Source organism: Daucus carota, chromosome 3, assembly GCF_001625215.2.
Source record: "Daucus carota subsp. sativus chromosome 3, DH1 v3.0, whole genome shotgun sequence".
In the NCBI taxonomy this organism is placed as follows: domain Eukaryota; kingdom Viridiplantae; phylum Streptophyta; class Magnoliopsida; order Apiales; family Apiaceae; genus Daucus; species Daucus carota.
In genome coordinates, this window is record NC_030383.2 from 6,114,036 (window position 1) to 6,129,555 (window position 15,520).

The following is a 15,520-nucleotide window of genomic DNA, read 5'->3' on the forward strand; positions in this document are numbered from 1 at the left end:
AAAGATAGTAAAATCAAAAAAAAAAACTTAAAAAAAATATGATATTTTTGATGAATTTCTTTTAATTAATGAATTATGATATGAAGAAATACATGATTAAATTTAACAAAGCGGGGAAGTGCTTATTCCCTCCTCGATTTTTTTATATATTTTTTAATATATATATATATATAATATTTTTAAAATAATTATTTTATGTATAGAAATTTAAACATTATATTTATTCAAAAAATAAAATAATTCTATAAAATTATATTTTAAAAAAGTTTTTTGTTTTGACAGGAAATACATTTGCTCGTATCGATATACGCCAATACTCCGAGGAGTTTCTTTCATTCAAAAAAACTTATCATCTAACCCAAAGATATGAAAATGTCTCCAGAAGTTTAGACAACAGGACCTTAATGTCCGAAAAGAAAAACGTCCCAACTTGTAAGACCATCCTACCTGAAACAAATACGATTTATTAATAACAAGAAAAATAATAACAATAAATTTAATAATTAAAATCAATATTTAAAAAAAAAAATATAATTTCCCACAACGGAACCTTCTTCATATCCGATAAGAGGACGGACAAAGTAGTTAGTTAGTATCATGTCAAGTAAATTAGTTATAATCTAACCTCTTACATTATTTGTAGTGAATGTATCACAATTTTTTCTTTATTTTTGATTAAAATTAAGACTTATTTTTTTGAATAAGATTGAAATTTTGAGTCATGTGTTTATTAAAATTAATTTGCAAATGTATAAGAAAGAGAGATGATTGAAAGAAAAATAACAAAGTTGAAGAAAGAATTAACTAAATTATCTTATTGTGTAAGGCCGTCCTTGGCTCGAAAGAGAGTAAGAATATATTAATATAACATTTGTGAAAGTCGTGTTAAAGAAAAAAAAAATAGACAAGAATGAAAAGTATATTCATTTCAAACCACAAAATTTGTGAAGAAACAAACGAAGCAACTTGCGTAAAATATGGATGAAAATTCTTTTCCCTTAATTTATTCTTTCTAATCAAAGGCTATAAATAAATATGGAGTTGCTTTACAGCTGCTTCGTATAAAAATTTAAATAAAATTAATGGTAATTTCAACGATGTACGACAGAATAAGATTCCATTAGTATGTAGATTAACGTTAGCTAACTACTCACCAAGTCATCATGTGCTTAAAATATTTACAAAGTAGATTAGAGGTCAAATAAACCCCAAATAGTTGTTTACTTTTTTACTTTCGCAAGAGTTTAATATATTGGCTGATTTTTATCGTAAAATTTCAATAAATGAAATTAATAAATTGGTTGATTATAAAATGTTTAAATCTCGTCTTCGAAAGAACCGTTAGAGCACTTCAAGAGTGTTATGTATATTTGTTAATTATATTTGTTAGTTATAATATGATATATAGATAATCATTTAAAATTATAACTAAGAGTATTTTGGTTCACTCTAATGATATTATGTATAATTATATTATATCATACGTAATGGTTTTAGAAGTTTTACGAATATAACTATACTAATTTTAATATCTAATTTTAATTATCTATATTTGTTTGCTTCGGTCTCGGGGTCTCTTGCGATTCACCCAAGCTTAGCAGGTCTAATTTGTCAAGTATACTAAGCCCATTGGGCCTGGTCCTTAGACTTAAATTTTTCATTGAGGATCATAAGTCCGGTAAAGTTGGACTAAAGTGTCACCTTTTTTAGATTTTCAGTTTTGCTGATATTTTATATTATTGGGAAGCCCTTACGCAAAACACAGTTTTTTTTAATTAATTGTGTTGATTTGAAGGGGGACACAGAATTTTATTATCTTTAATTAATGAAAATACGTTGTGAAATCATAAATGTAATGAATCCATAACACGCAAGATTATCATATCAATGGTCTAATAGTTAAGTGATAAATAACTATGTACATACTAATTTTAACTTTTTTAATTGATGTTCGTTTTTAGTTAGAGAAAATAGATTTTTTTGCCACCCAACTTATTATTTGTTTAGAAACCTACCACTGAACAATAATTTTTTTCTTTTTTGCCACTAATGTTAGGTTCAGGTTTTTTTTTTGTCACTAACGTTAGGTTCGGATTTGATTATTAACACTATGTTATTTTTTTTAAAGTTAATTGCATTTGACACCCCTTTGATTTCAGCATGTTGCACATTGCACCTAATAGTTTTGGAATAAACACTATGCAGCCCCTTACTTTTAACCCGTAGACACTTTGCCCACCATAATGTTGCAGACTATCATTATGTTCTTATAATGCTAAAAAAATAACATATTGTTAATAATCAAATCAAAACATAATGTTAATGACAAAAAAAAATCCAACGTTTTTTAAGGAAAAAAAACCAACATTAAATTTTATTCAGAAAAAATAAAATAAAATAATTTTTGAAATTTTTTGGAGTGTCAAAATGCGTGTCCAACTCTCGTCCTTCAAGGTAAACTACCTAGGATACTACATAAAGATATAGACACATATCAGATCGCCATTATATTGCAGACTAACACTATATTTTAATAATACTAAAAAAATAACATAGTGTTAATAATCAAATCCGAACCTAACGTTAGTGACAAAAAAAAGTCCGAACCTAAAATTAGTGACAAAAAAGAAAAAAATTATAGTTCAGTGGTAGGTTTCTAAACAAATAATAAGTTGGGTGGTAAAAAAATCTATTTTCCCTTTTAGTTATCACATTTTAATTTTTACAAGTCAAATTAACTAATTTATAGTTATGCGATGTTTGGTTGACTCTGCAACTGTGACAACGAATTTTCCTCGAATTTAACTGTGAGACGTTTGATTGAATCTGATTTATGGTTAACTAAAATCAAAGCTTCAAATTGATGTTTGGATTAGAAATTCCGAACTCAGAACTCCAAATTCACACGTTCGAATATCGTAGACAGTCAGTTCATGTTTGGTGGGTCAGCATTATATTCCTTGAACAAAAGTTGCACGATACTGGCTCCACATTGTCTCCCTCTGCCTTCGCTTTTGCAACATAAGTCATTAAATTCGATAATGAATCGTATGAAAACAAAAACTCAGTGCTTAGCCATTTTTCCAAATGAAAACTCGAGGCCGACTCTTCTCTATATGGATAAATATCACATGAGTTGCTCTGAACAATACGGGTCCCTGTAAGAACAGCATGCTGTTGAGTAGTTGACATCTCATCAAACACACCTCTCTTCGTCATTTTCTTATACACGAATATGATTGCATGTTATTATTCTTTTAAGTTTGCTGCCCGGCCTTGTAATATCGTGAACCTGAACTCTGATAGCATGTTCAAAACCCGTCCATCTAAAAATTTAAAAATTAAATTAATTTAAAAATTAAATTAACTTAAACATTAATTTTATGCTATATTTTAACGCTCCACGACCACATATATGTCTCGAGATATAAAAGACAAAGAAAGGGTCGAATTTAGGGCTGAGCAAAACCGAACCGAACCGGAATAACCGAACCGAACCGTACATATTCAGTCCGGTTCGGTTTGGAATTTTTTAAAACTCCGGTTAATTCGGTTTTCGGTTATAACCGAACTAAAAGTTCGGTTCGGTCCGGTTTCTGAAAACAGAAGTTCGGTTTAACCGAAATAACTGAAGTTTTATATATATATTTAAATCATATTTATATATAATATTAATAATATTTGTATTTAATAATAATAATAGATAAGGAACATACATCAACGCCGGTCACCCTGAATTCCTGTTACTGCCCAGACCACAGCCCCCGCAGCTCCACTCCATTCTGTCCCAATCGGCAATCTCCGTAGTCCATTCTCCAGATCGTGATTCATTATTCAAGCTTAACATTCAGTTCTTATTCAAGCTTGTGTTGTTAAACTAGATAAGTAGATTTGCTGCAACATTCTTTCTCATCTATGTTGGACCACTGGCCATTACTCCGGTGCTGGATACAAATTTTTTTTGTATATATATAAAGTTCGGTTTTAACCGAACCGAACCGAAAAAACCGAAGTAATTACGGTTCGGTTCGGTTTGGTTAGAAACATAAATACGGTTCGGTTCGGTTTCAGAAAATATGAAAGTTCGGTTTTCGGTTATTTCGGTTCGGTTCGGTTTTCGACCGAACCGACCGTTTGCTCAGCCCTAGGGTCGATAGCAACTCAGAAGAAAGATGGGGAGTCGGTTTTGCCAGTTTGTTACACATCATCAGGCCCTAAAATTGACAGCAAAGAAGAAGAAGTGGGTCCTTATATAAGCCCAGGAGAGCGATGGCACCTGGCATAACCCCATTGGGCCATACATATTAGCCCACTCATTTCTCTAGGCGGATCCTCTCTCTCAAAGACGAATAATCAGCTCCAGTTGGGCCCAGCCTTCCGTTACATGTCGTTGGTTGGATTAGAACCTTAAACAGCAAACAACCTAGCTCACTTGAGAATTGCTTGTAACATGTTCGCTACGCTTTCGGTCCCTCTTATAATTATTATTGCTGACATGTTCCTGTTTTGTCTTATCAGTTCTGTGTATATATGTTTCCTAATTTTTCGCCTAAATACTTGAAGAAATTATCAGCAAACTCCAAATTCTGAATTCAGAACTAGCTCTACCGATTGAGGATTTATCGGAGAATTTACGATGAATCAAAATATTTTTGTCAAATGAAAGTGTAGTTGGCAAATCGGTGAAATATTTTTAAAAACTAATATGAGATTTTTTTAATAAATTAGAAATTTTTAGAGCATTACGAAACTCATTCATATAATATGCATCAAGTAGTACTTTACAGAGGCTAAAAACCAAAATAAGCTTAGTTTACTGAGGCTAACTGCAGTGGAAATCTACAAAAGAGTATCCCCATACCAAAAGCTAAGTAGTAAAATTTAAGATAGCATCCTGGACTGCTAAATATTCATCAACTTGATCTACTGTGCCCCCGTGTTATCATCTTGAAATTTCATTAGTTGGAGGATAGGCAAGCTGCTCTGTCTCCCAGTTGAGCTTTGAAGCAATCATTTCATGGCAAGGTTCATACTCCTTCGATGATCAAACCATAAAACATAGTTAGTGCTTTACTAGAAGTAAAGGCACATTTTTGGAAGCGATTTTGCTGATATTCTTATTGTATTTGTTGGGATTGAATTAAATTTTGTCTGTGATTGGTTTTAAAGAATTGTTTCGATGTAAAATTAAGTGATCATGAAGTTGATGGAGATTCTTGTTTTGCTCAAGAGGTTACCTCCAATTTCTTGACCAACTCCTTTGCTGTTGTTGCAGATACAATGATACGGCGGGCAAAAGGGCTAATGAAGCCTTCTTCCACAGCTTTGTCGATGAATGACAGTAAAGAGTTGTAGAATCCGTCCACATTGAGCAGCCCCACCTGCCAAAATGTACCACACAGGTAACCATTCATGTAAAGGAACCTACCAGACAGTTACTTCGTAACAAATAATCAAATTCCAGCTAACGTTACCGGTTTATCATGGATGCCGAGTTGTGCCCAGGTTATAACTTCAAGTAGTTCCTCTAGAGTGCCATAACCACCTGCATGTAGGAGAAAGTTTCTAGTTTAAATGCCCTCTTGCTTTATGAACACTTAAAAAATGCCAAGCAATATATACATAGTTTGATCTTTAATCATGTATGAGAATCAATTGTCAAATATGCAGTGTGCATGCATGTGTTTACGAGTAAGAATCCCTATTTGTTCTAGGTCGTTCTCTTACAAAGTTACAAGGTCGAAACCCCTATCTGTAATTATCTTTTTACACTTCACAAATTTGTAATTACCGACTACCAGAAATCAACCACCACGGATATCTGATAATTTCAACTACTTGATCACTTGGAAGTTAGGTTATGAGTTGGATCAGCACTTCCATTATTCAGGACATTATTTATTGCATATTGCCCCCATCCTCTGTTATATCAGAGGCATTATCTTGTATATCCATACACAGACTCACAGAGTCATATTTTCCAGGCTATGCATCCAGAGTAAAGTGACCATTGCCAACTAAGGACCATGAATGAAGTGAAAAATAGTACCTACTACACTTTGCCATTGACAGAAGTATTAATAATTGAATCGATTTCCTTGCATGACATGAAACCAATCATCTATTTGGCATCAAGAATTACGACTGCTAACCAAACATTAGCAACAACTTAAGCTTTGTATCACTAGTGTTTTCATAGATCAAGTCCCGAGATACAGAGATCAGAAACTAATCACGGAGGCTAAACATAGTGTATAATCCAACTGTAGTTGTTCATATACTTCTCTGCCTTCTTAACATACACAAAGAGATCAAACTACTACTTCTGTTGCCAGAATTATCTTCCATTAAACAATTAATATGGTTCAGTAAAAGAAAAAACTTTAACATAGAATAATTGACAAGTGGCAAACAATTAATTAGATTATATATGCTCATTACACAGCAATAATATTGAACTGAGGTGCAGTTGGAAAAGATAGTAATAGCACAACAATGCAGGAGTAGATGAACAAAAAGAGCTGTTTTCTGTTCTTGAAATAGACTATGAGTTATTATTTTGTTTAATTATTTTTACCAAAATGTGTGTGAAAAAGAAAAATAAATGCCTAGAAGGTAGGGGTAGAAGTAGAATGTACTGGCAAAGAATAAAAGCTTGAGACGGCTGATTGATTTGCAGCTAGGACTAGTAAAAATTAAATCACAAGAGACCATACTCTTTTGCTCATTTTGTTCAAGTTATTTTATAGTGAGCAAGTTGGAGCAGGCCTCATACTAACCAGGTAAGGCAATAAAAGCATCCGAGTGCCTAGCCATCTCTGCTTTCCTTTGATGCATACCTGCAACTGCCTTCACCTCCCCTACTGTTTCACCAGTTAACTGCAAATTGTACCACACCCAAGAGAGACAAAAATGTTATTATATTAGAGAGAGAGAGAGAGAGAGAGAGAGAGAGAGAGAGAGAGAGAGAGAGGGAGGGAGAGACAGAGAGGGAGAGAGGGAGGGAGGGGGAGAGAGAGAGATTGTATAGAGTGATGTGCACTTTGAGCAGTGAAGCAATGATGAGGGTTGCAGTAAAAATTGATGGTAGACTACTCCAAATATCTTAAAGTCAACAAACTTGAGATTAGAAAACTCATAGGCAGAAATGCATACATTTATGTGTAGAGACTGTAGAGTATACACATGTAAAAATGCTAAGGAAGATCACAACTCACAAGAAGAAACTAGTTGTAATATAGTGGTTGTACAAACATAGAATTTAAAATAGGAACTTAAAACAAAATATTTGTGAACCAACATGAACAAATGTAAATTAGCAGGCCAGGTTGAGTTCACAAGCAACACCCCTTCCTCCAACAAAGAAGGAACACAGAGAGAATGAAAAATATCGAAATTTTAAATAATTGATCTTTCGAGGTTTAATCACATTTATACAACTAAAGGAGAAATTTTGTTTGTATGCATGATACACATACCTCTCGAGGCATGAGCGTCTTGGGAATGACCCTGCACAAGGACAATAAGGTGACAAAAATCAGTTACAAAAACCAACTTGTTTTGTTGTTTATAATTTACTTATGTGGTTTCAGAGGAACATTCTTCATTCTTGACAGTTTTAAGGCCAAGAAAGCTTTACCCAATAACATGACGGCCACCCTTATGAACAGCTTGTGAAATCAAGCCCATCAGTCCAATGCTACCGCCTCCATAGACCAAATCAATGTTTCTTGAGACCTTGAATCACACAAAAATAATACATCTTCTTAAAACAGAGAGCTCTGTTAAGCTACAGTGCCTAAGCTGCTTTTGCAGAATCAACTGGAACTTTTGCATGGACACAACTGAGAAGAAGTCTACAAAAAAACCCAAAAAAAAGCAGCAAAAAGTGTAATATCCTTGAACTTTTAATCAACTTTTTAACAAAAGCCCATCTCTAATCTCCCAAAAAGTTCAGTTTTCAGCAAGCAATTTGTATGTCCCAAACCACAAATATTCTTAAACCCATGATTAGAATAAAAGGACACATTAGCAGAAAAGAAGAAAGACTAAAAAGGGTTGTTTGTTTTTATTCTTGAAAAACAATGGAAAGTAGTAAAATACCATTTCTTGGGCAAGCTGAATAGCAGCATCCTGATAGCTACTCTTGTTGCCTTGACTACTTCCACAGAAAACACAAATCCTACTGAACCTTGAATGCTTCATTTCACCATCTCTCTCCATTTCTCTCCCAATCTCTCTCTCTCCCTCTCTATATTTGGCACTATTTTTGCCTCTGTTGGTGACACACAGAGATGAGAACAGAAGAAAAATAGTTGTCACTAGTCACTTCTGTATAGTAGGCAATGTGTTTGTGTGTTTATATAAGCCTCGTGGCACGTGAGGAGCCCTCCTAGCACGCTCTTTTCCTCTTTCAAGCTGCCACGGGGTGTTCCTTTTTACCTTATGATAATTCTTGGTTCTAATATTAATTCCTGATTTTCCTTTCAACATCTCTGATTATTTATTATTATTTCTCGAATTATATGTTATATAACAAATTAAATTAATATATTAGATATTGTTATAATATATTCAATTTTTAGTCCAATTAATCCTAATCACGTAATGTTTTAATCAACATCTCCATCGATAAATTTTGATTTCAAGCTTTTACGACTATCTTACAAGTTATTACAAGTTAGAAGAGATTATATTAAACTTATCAAATATAAGAGTTTTTTTTTATTAAATTAATATTTTACTTCTGACTTAAATATGCGATTTGAAAGGGGATGTTATAGTTCGTTTAATGTTGGAATTAATTAGTATTTTTTTATTTTGACAAAAAAAATCAATTCATTAATCAAAAGCCATACGACATCTACAAATATAATCGAAATTGGACAGACGCTGAATTATATCGTTGTTGAATCTTCCTTCTTGGATAGACAACTAAGCGATTTGAAGATGATTTGAATATATATACTCATTTTCACCTAATTGGTTTTCACCTGACTGTCCTGAACAATCGACCATAACTGCGATTCCATAATAACCTTCAAACCTGGAACCCATGAAAAACATGCCGATCTATAACCTCGGTCATGGAGAACATTAAAACACACCAAACCAAAACCAACTCTCACAGGAAAGAGAGACTAACAAAACCCAAATAAATTGAGAATTTATTGAAGGGAAAGCGAGATTTTAAACAAGAAAACAACAAAAGAAAAGAAATCGGGACTTTCCACCGGTGAAAATCGAGGAAGCCCTCTCAAAAATCTTTAATGGAGGCTAGGGTTTTAGAGGAGAGAGAGAGCTAACTAATAAATAATAATTTGTATATAATTAATTAGTATCTTATATTTATTAGATTAATATTTTACTTCGAACTTGAATATGTGGTTTGGAAGAGGATGTTATAGTTGGTTTAGTGTCAAAATTAATTAGTTGGATTTATTCGTAGACAGTTTTGATGTCAACTGAGGTTACAATTCTCAACATGAGTCGTGACGGATATTTTACATGCTGTCGTCTCTACTCTCTAGTAAACATGACCAAAATATATATATATATATAGAGTAAAATTCTTATTACAAAAATAAGAATTTCAAAAGCACTCAGCTACTAGAAACTACCAGAAACATACAATTTTGATGTAAGATCTTTACAAGTGTAATATATTTCGATATATATGATATGCGAGTACTTTTGAAATTCATTAAAATTCATTTATCACCCTCGATGCATGGTTGTTCTTAACTAAATGTTACTCGCATGCACACGGTTATTAAGTAAATTAGACGAGTACGTAGCATGTAAAAAAAAAGGGCGAGTACATTACATTATCTTATATAAAAATTATAAAAAAAATAAAGAAGAAACAGGAGGGAGGGATTGCTCATTGATGATTAAATTATTTAAATAAACATGTGGGTGATGGCATGAGGAACTTGTACCCTCATCACCCTCCCATTGTAGACACACTTGTTGTATATCAAGGAAGCATATTTATTTTTATATATATATCTTTTAAATTACAGAACCCCATAGGCATGTCTGTTCTTAGCTTTTTCTTAATACTACAGGTGGAACCAGAATTTAAATAGATAATTTTTGTCATCAATTTTTCAAGATCAGTCAGGAAATAAAACTAAAAACTACACTGATTTCTCTATAAAAAAATAAAAATAAAAATATCACAAAATTTTTGAGATCGTTTGATCTGCTATTTAGGCATGAGTATTATAGCTTATGCAGAAAGACTAATTATATGTCAGTAGTAACTTGCACTTGTAAAAGCCTTTGCATCACACCTCCAAAAGTGATCAGCCAAGTCAGCTAAATATATACAGAGACACGTTTAGTTTATGATTAATGAACCCGGTTAACGGGAATCGAAAACTTAAACTCGTGCTTCGATGTTTGGATAAATAAGGACAACTTACTCAGGGGGTAAATCATTGCTTCTTGAAATATTAATTTCCATACCCTTCATTCTCATTCCCGATTCTCATTCTCACTCACGATCCAACGTATACACTACTTACTATTAGCTAAGCTAGCTCTTCTGTTTCACTAATCATTCAACTGAAAAATCAGGTTCAACTGGTTTCTGTAAAGCGCTTAGGAGTTCAAGTTCACTTCCAGCCCTCAGGCTCCCTCCCCTCCTACTTGCTGTTAACGCTGCTGCATATATAGCTTGCCCCGATGCTACTGGCGTCGACGAATTACTTGTCTGTTCAGAAGCTGATTCGCGTACAGGAGACTCATTGCACTCCATGGCCTTAAGTTCAGCAGCCTCTTTGCGCCTTTTGTAGCGGAACCAAGCAGCCTGGATAAAGCATGCAGCCCAGGATCTCCACTGGAGGGAGTGAAACCTGAATGTGTGCCTTAGTTGCTTGCTGTGAAGCTTACGGTATTGTGATGCTACAAATTTTACATCCTCTGAAACAAGAGCAAAGGCTTCGACTTCAGTGAGGGCTGTCACTGTGCGTGTAGACGAGGGGAGGATTATGCTTGGACGGGGGTCTAATGCCCAAGTCAGTAATTCTTCACCACAGAAGTCACCTGGACCGATACGACATGAATTTAGGAATCCTGTTCGGCCCCCACCAGTTGTGTAAGAATCAAGGTGGCCTCTGATGATGAAGAGCATTTCGTTTACAGGGTCACCCTCACGGACAAGGCAAGTGTTTGTGGTGCATAAAACAGGCTTTAGCCTTTCACATATCGCATCTAGAGTACTTTCATCCATCTGATCAAACAAAGGGACCTGTTTGACATTGTTTATAAGCAGGGTGCAATCAGATAGGTGATTAGTCCACTAAATGTGGATACAGTTTTGCAAGTATGATACATGAATTAGAAACTTACACGTCGAACAAGATCAACACAGAGATGGCGCTTGATGTCACGTCGTAGATCCAGAGGAAGTCCTTTCAGAATACTTTCTTCATCTACTCCATGGGTTGTAATCCATTTGTATAGATCATACCTGCGAATACTCTCCTTGAGTTCAGATGGCAACTGCCTGTGGTGCATCCATTGTTCTGTATCAGTTCTTTTGATTCTCCACTCTTCTAGTCGTGCAGTTGTGGACTGGAGGTATGTCTGTAAACAAACAATATCATAGCATGAAAATGTTTAGTGCCTTGTGAAGCAAACATTATCTGACAACAAGTCATAGAGACTAAGAGATTTTAACATACTGTATTTATCAAGACTTACTTGCATATTCCCAATAATTAAGGCGAAAAGCACCAGTCCTACAATTGCAATGATAATAGAAAAGTTGATTTCTCCAATATATGTGCTGGTAGCGAGGTCCTGCCCGATTGAGCTGCACAAGAATCACATATTAGAATGTGCTGTACACAAGTATCGCTATTGGAAATGTTAGGTAACTAATTAGAGTTGATGGTAAACATAGAGTAAAAAAGATAACATTCAATGAGTTTACTATGTGCAACAATTCATCATAGGAAGTTTTACAAAATGAAAATTTGTAACATATACCTTAAGTTCCTCAATCCCCACCAGAGACAATAGAAATACTTAGAAAAGAACTCTGCGCTGGTGATGTCAAAAGTTATTGCGTCCACATAAATACCAAACTGAAAGAACTGACTACCCGGTACACATAGACTAGATATGTTACTTGATATAAACCAATCATCTCTACCACGGCCAAGGGTTTTAAGCGTAGCACAGTCAAAAAAGTGATATTCACAATCTGCGTGAAGGTCACAGACTTTTTTCCAGCACTGTTCTTGCCTCTCAATTGCTAGAAGGTACCAACATGAACCGATAACCTTTGTAAAAGAGTGGAAGGAAGAGAATGAGTTAGAACTCTGTTTGGGGAGATACATAAACAATTAAAAGCAAGTGAAACAAAGGAGTGTTAATTAGTATCACTCCTTACATGGCTTGCCAGCATAAAAAGCATCAAGTTGTAAACTGCTCCGGCCCATGCTGTTTCCATTACAACTCCTGTGGCCTTGACTATTTGAGATGACAGAGGTATCGTGAGACACAGTCGCAAGAGGAACTGAAAAATGATGATGAATCGTAGAATAATTTTTGCACTAATCCTTCTTGAACCCGTTAAGCGTGGGAGTGCTATCCAAATTAACAGCTGAAATGAATAGATGCAAACAATTAAAAATCAAGTCTTTTTCTCACAGAAGTTTATATATTCTTTTGTCAAATACAATTAGATACCTGGGGAAGCGGCAGAGCAGCTAATAAGTCAAACCAAAACTCCCTGCACAAGTACCTTTGAGCAATCTTAGATGAGTCTATTACCAGTTCTCCTCTTCCAAAAACACGAGAGGAAGGTGCGACATAAGCTGTATGAAACCGAACAATAATCTGAATAAAATAGAGCACATCTACAGCTGATCGAATGACAGTAAGCGCCTGCTCAAGAGGAACACTTGCACCCATGCACATTTTTGACTTAACCTCTGGCAAGTAAAAGAACAGGGGATCCACAAATAGGGACACAAGACAAGCAACTAGAAAGCATCTGTTCCATCGACTAAGGTCATCTCCCCGGGGATCTAGTATCCTTTTAGTCACTATGTCATAATCCTCTGAGAAGACCCTTGAAAGTCTTCTTTCCTTCAAAGCCTTTCCTTTTGTAAGTGCATCCTTCTTGTGCATCTTTTTTCCACATATAATAGAGAACATGTTGAATAAACTGCCTGATTTTGATGGATAAACCATTGCAGTTTCGATATCATCTTGAAACCTGTTAACCACAACGAATTTAATTAGACATTAAAATTAAGTTCTGAAGGGAATTCTCATCATCAGGGTTTATATCACATGCAGATTTTGATGATATTTCTTTGAACGTATAAGTTCGAAGTTCCATAGCAGTACAAGTTAGTAAAAGAAATACACAAACCTCACAGACTTCGAATAACCAAAATCCATTTTTCTCAGACTATGCAAATGCTTCAACTGGCGGATACTGTAACCTAATCGAAATCATAACAATTTAGACATATTTTAACAATATTTATACAGAAGCTTAAACAGTACACATGATGGAAAACTTTCAACTAGCTTTAAAAAATAATAACAAGGAAGCGGAACAAAAACAAGTGTCAGTAGGCAGTATCATGAATTTGAAGATCAAAATTAACACCGGATGCAATTTTTTTAATCTCACAAATGCAAAAAATATAACTGACTAACCGGAAACAGACAGGACATCAAGAACTTATAAGATTCCGCGAAATAAACGTAATATTAGGCTCCAAGAACCTTCTGCTAGAGAAAGTTCTTCACTTTGTGGTTTACAACAAGAACTGGTTGTAGCTTTGCAGAAAATAAACTGATAAAAAAGAACTAGATAAAGGTTCTTTTTTACATGGTTGGAACATTGAATGCTTTGTAGGTTACTACTGAAAACCACAAGTGATGGAATAACAGACAACTGTCATTGGCTTCTGTTATACTCAAGTAATTAGAGCATTATAGTGGGATTTTGAATAAGTTCCCATTTTTAAGAATATTTGAACATGTTTAAAAGAATTGAATCATAGAAATGTAGAATACATGTAGTTGTTGACAAACTTTACATTTTATTTTTATGTTATTCTATTTTTAGACCTTTTCTGGACTGATATTGCCATTTTGGGATCAGTAGAGTCAAGAAATTAGTATAATGATGAGATTTATTTATGACACTAAACATGTTATTAGTAGTTTATTATCAGCATCAAGTCCATCCAAATTGTTGAGTTATTCTGTTTCTAGAAGATCAAGTACCAATCCCAGCTCTTTGTTTCAATATCCAATATGCTTAAACTTATCCTCGACGTGTACTGTTTATACTGTTCTTTTAAACAAAAGACTTTTAATTATTCCAAGTGCAACAAGCTTAAGAATCACAAACTTATTTGCAAAATTGATTGTTAATAATTAAGGAGAACACTTGATATCAACAGAAACCCGAGATTATGCATATAAGTATCAGGTTGGTCAGCCTAATATATATTGCTTAATAAAGTATCCGGAGAAGTCTAAAATTTGACTCTCTCTAATCTCCGATATTTTCTAGTTTTATTAATGCAACACCCCCGAAGTATGATTACTAAATGCATCAAAAAATCATCGTCTTTTAGGGTAGCGGACATGTGAATTATCCAAATTATTGTATTTAGACGGTATATTTTGGATTCAGAATTCGGAACCTGACCTAATTTCCGTAAAGGCCTCGGGATTTGACTCGGATTGTCGTTAATATCTTATTTAATTGAAAAAAAAATTGTTTTGGTGCATCTAATGCTAAATCACGTGATTCAACGTTGAAAAGCTGTGCCCAGTTTCCGTGACTCAAATAGCTGCCTGTTGCAAGCTAGGCCTCAGGTCTGATTCGGGATTAATGTGACATGTTCACCGGTAAATGAACTACAGCTTTTGGTATTAATTAATTTTTTAGATGTTTTTTAGATATTTCCACAGAAGAAATTTGATTGTTTTGTGGATTTTGCGTTTTCTTTCTAGTGTTTTTTTTCAAACATCAAAATTTTTATTTAAATTTGTGGGGTTTTTTAACATGTCCTTTGATTATATGAAAGTTTTTTATGTATGAAAAAACTCTCCGATTTTTTCGGTATTGTAATTCGATACAATTTAACGACGTGAAAGCCTTATGACAAAAAAAAATAAAATGTAACGTCAACAACAAAGATAGGTTTTACAAATCTGATTCTGTGTACATCAAGAAAATATAGACCAGACGGAAACTTATTATTCAATAATTGTTATTGCGTCGTTGGTCGATTCTCCTCTCCAACAATAAAATATTGATAGACCATTGCAACGTCGTTCTTAAAATCTCACAATTATAAGACTTTTCCTTTTTTTTTCTTTTTCTTATGTGAGTAGGATCCCGAAACAAATTTAGCCGAACAACTTCGCTTCCTCGACTCTTATGACACTCGTGAGCAAGTTGTTAGAGTTTGGTTGGCTCAAGTTCGATCCACATATAAACTCATGGTGTTTACAAAAAGATGTGTTC

General features: G+C 34.2%; 2 protein-coding genes across 2 annotated transcripts; both read right to left on the bottom strand.

Moving 5' to 3' along the window:
* Positions 1-4,735: 4,735 nt before the first annotated feature.
* Positions 4,736-8,335, bottom strand: LOC108213471 (cytokinin riboside 5'-monophosphate phosphoribohydrolase LOG3). The gene is made up of 7 exons (XM_017385266.2): positions 8,104-8,335; positions 7,640-7,737; positions 7,479-7,509; positions 6,780-6,879; positions 5,475-5,545; positions 5,238-5,381; positions 4,736-5,035 (listed from the first exon to the last, which is right to left on the bottom strand). The coding sequence occupies exons 1-7, from the start codon at positions 8,221-8,223 to the stop codon at positions 4,943-4,945; spliced, it is 657 nt and encodes a 218-aa protein (XP_017240755.1). The 5' UTR covers positions 8,224-8,335; the 3' UTR covers positions 4,736-4,942.
* A 1,795-nt stretch (positions 8,336-10,130) lies between these two features.
* LOC108215087 (protein CNGC15b) lies at positions 10,131-14,292 on the bottom strand. The gene is made up of 8 exons (XM_017387427.2): positions 13,690-14,292; positions 13,397-13,469; positions 12,706-13,237; positions 12,407-12,619; positions 12,001-12,296; positions 11,713-11,824; positions 11,359-11,595; positions 10,131-11,257 (listed from the first exon to the last, which is right to left on the bottom strand). The coding sequence occupies exons 2-8, from the start codon at positions 13,423-13,425 to the stop codon at positions 10,565-10,567; spliced, it is 2,112 nt and encodes a 703-aa protein (XP_017242916.1). The 5' UTR covers positions 13,426-13,469; positions 13,690-14,292; the 3' UTR covers positions 10,131-10,564.
* Positions 14,293-15,520: the final 1,228 nt, after the last annotated feature.

Excerpts from the sequence above, each read along its gene's own strand:
- LOC108213471 (XM_017385266.2), bottom strand. The coding sequence starts at position 8,223 with ATGGAGAGAGATGGTGAAATGAAGCATTCAAGGTTCAGTAGGATTTGT. Across the intron at positions 7,738-8,103 it reads TTCAGCTTGCCCAAGAAATG|GTCTCAAGAAACATTGATTT; the intron begins GTATTTTACTAC and ends GTGTGATTCAAG. Across the intron at positions 5,546-6,779 it reads TGCTTTTATTGCCTTACCTG|GTGGTTATGGCACTCTAGAG; the intron begins GTTAGTATGAGG and ends TCCTACATGCAG.
- LOC108215087 (XM_017387427.2), bottom strand. The coding sequence starts at position 13,425 with ATGGATTTTGGTTATTCGAAGTCTGTGAG. Across the intron at positions 13,238-13,396 it reads GGTTATTCGAAGTCTGTGAG|GTTTCAAGATGATATCGAAA; the intron begins GTTTGTGTATTT and ends TGTGGTTAACAG. Across the intron at positions 12,297-12,406 it reads TTTTTATGCTGGCAAGCCAT|GTTATCGGTTCATGTTGGTA; the intron begins GTAAGGAGTGAT and ends TCTTTTACAAAG.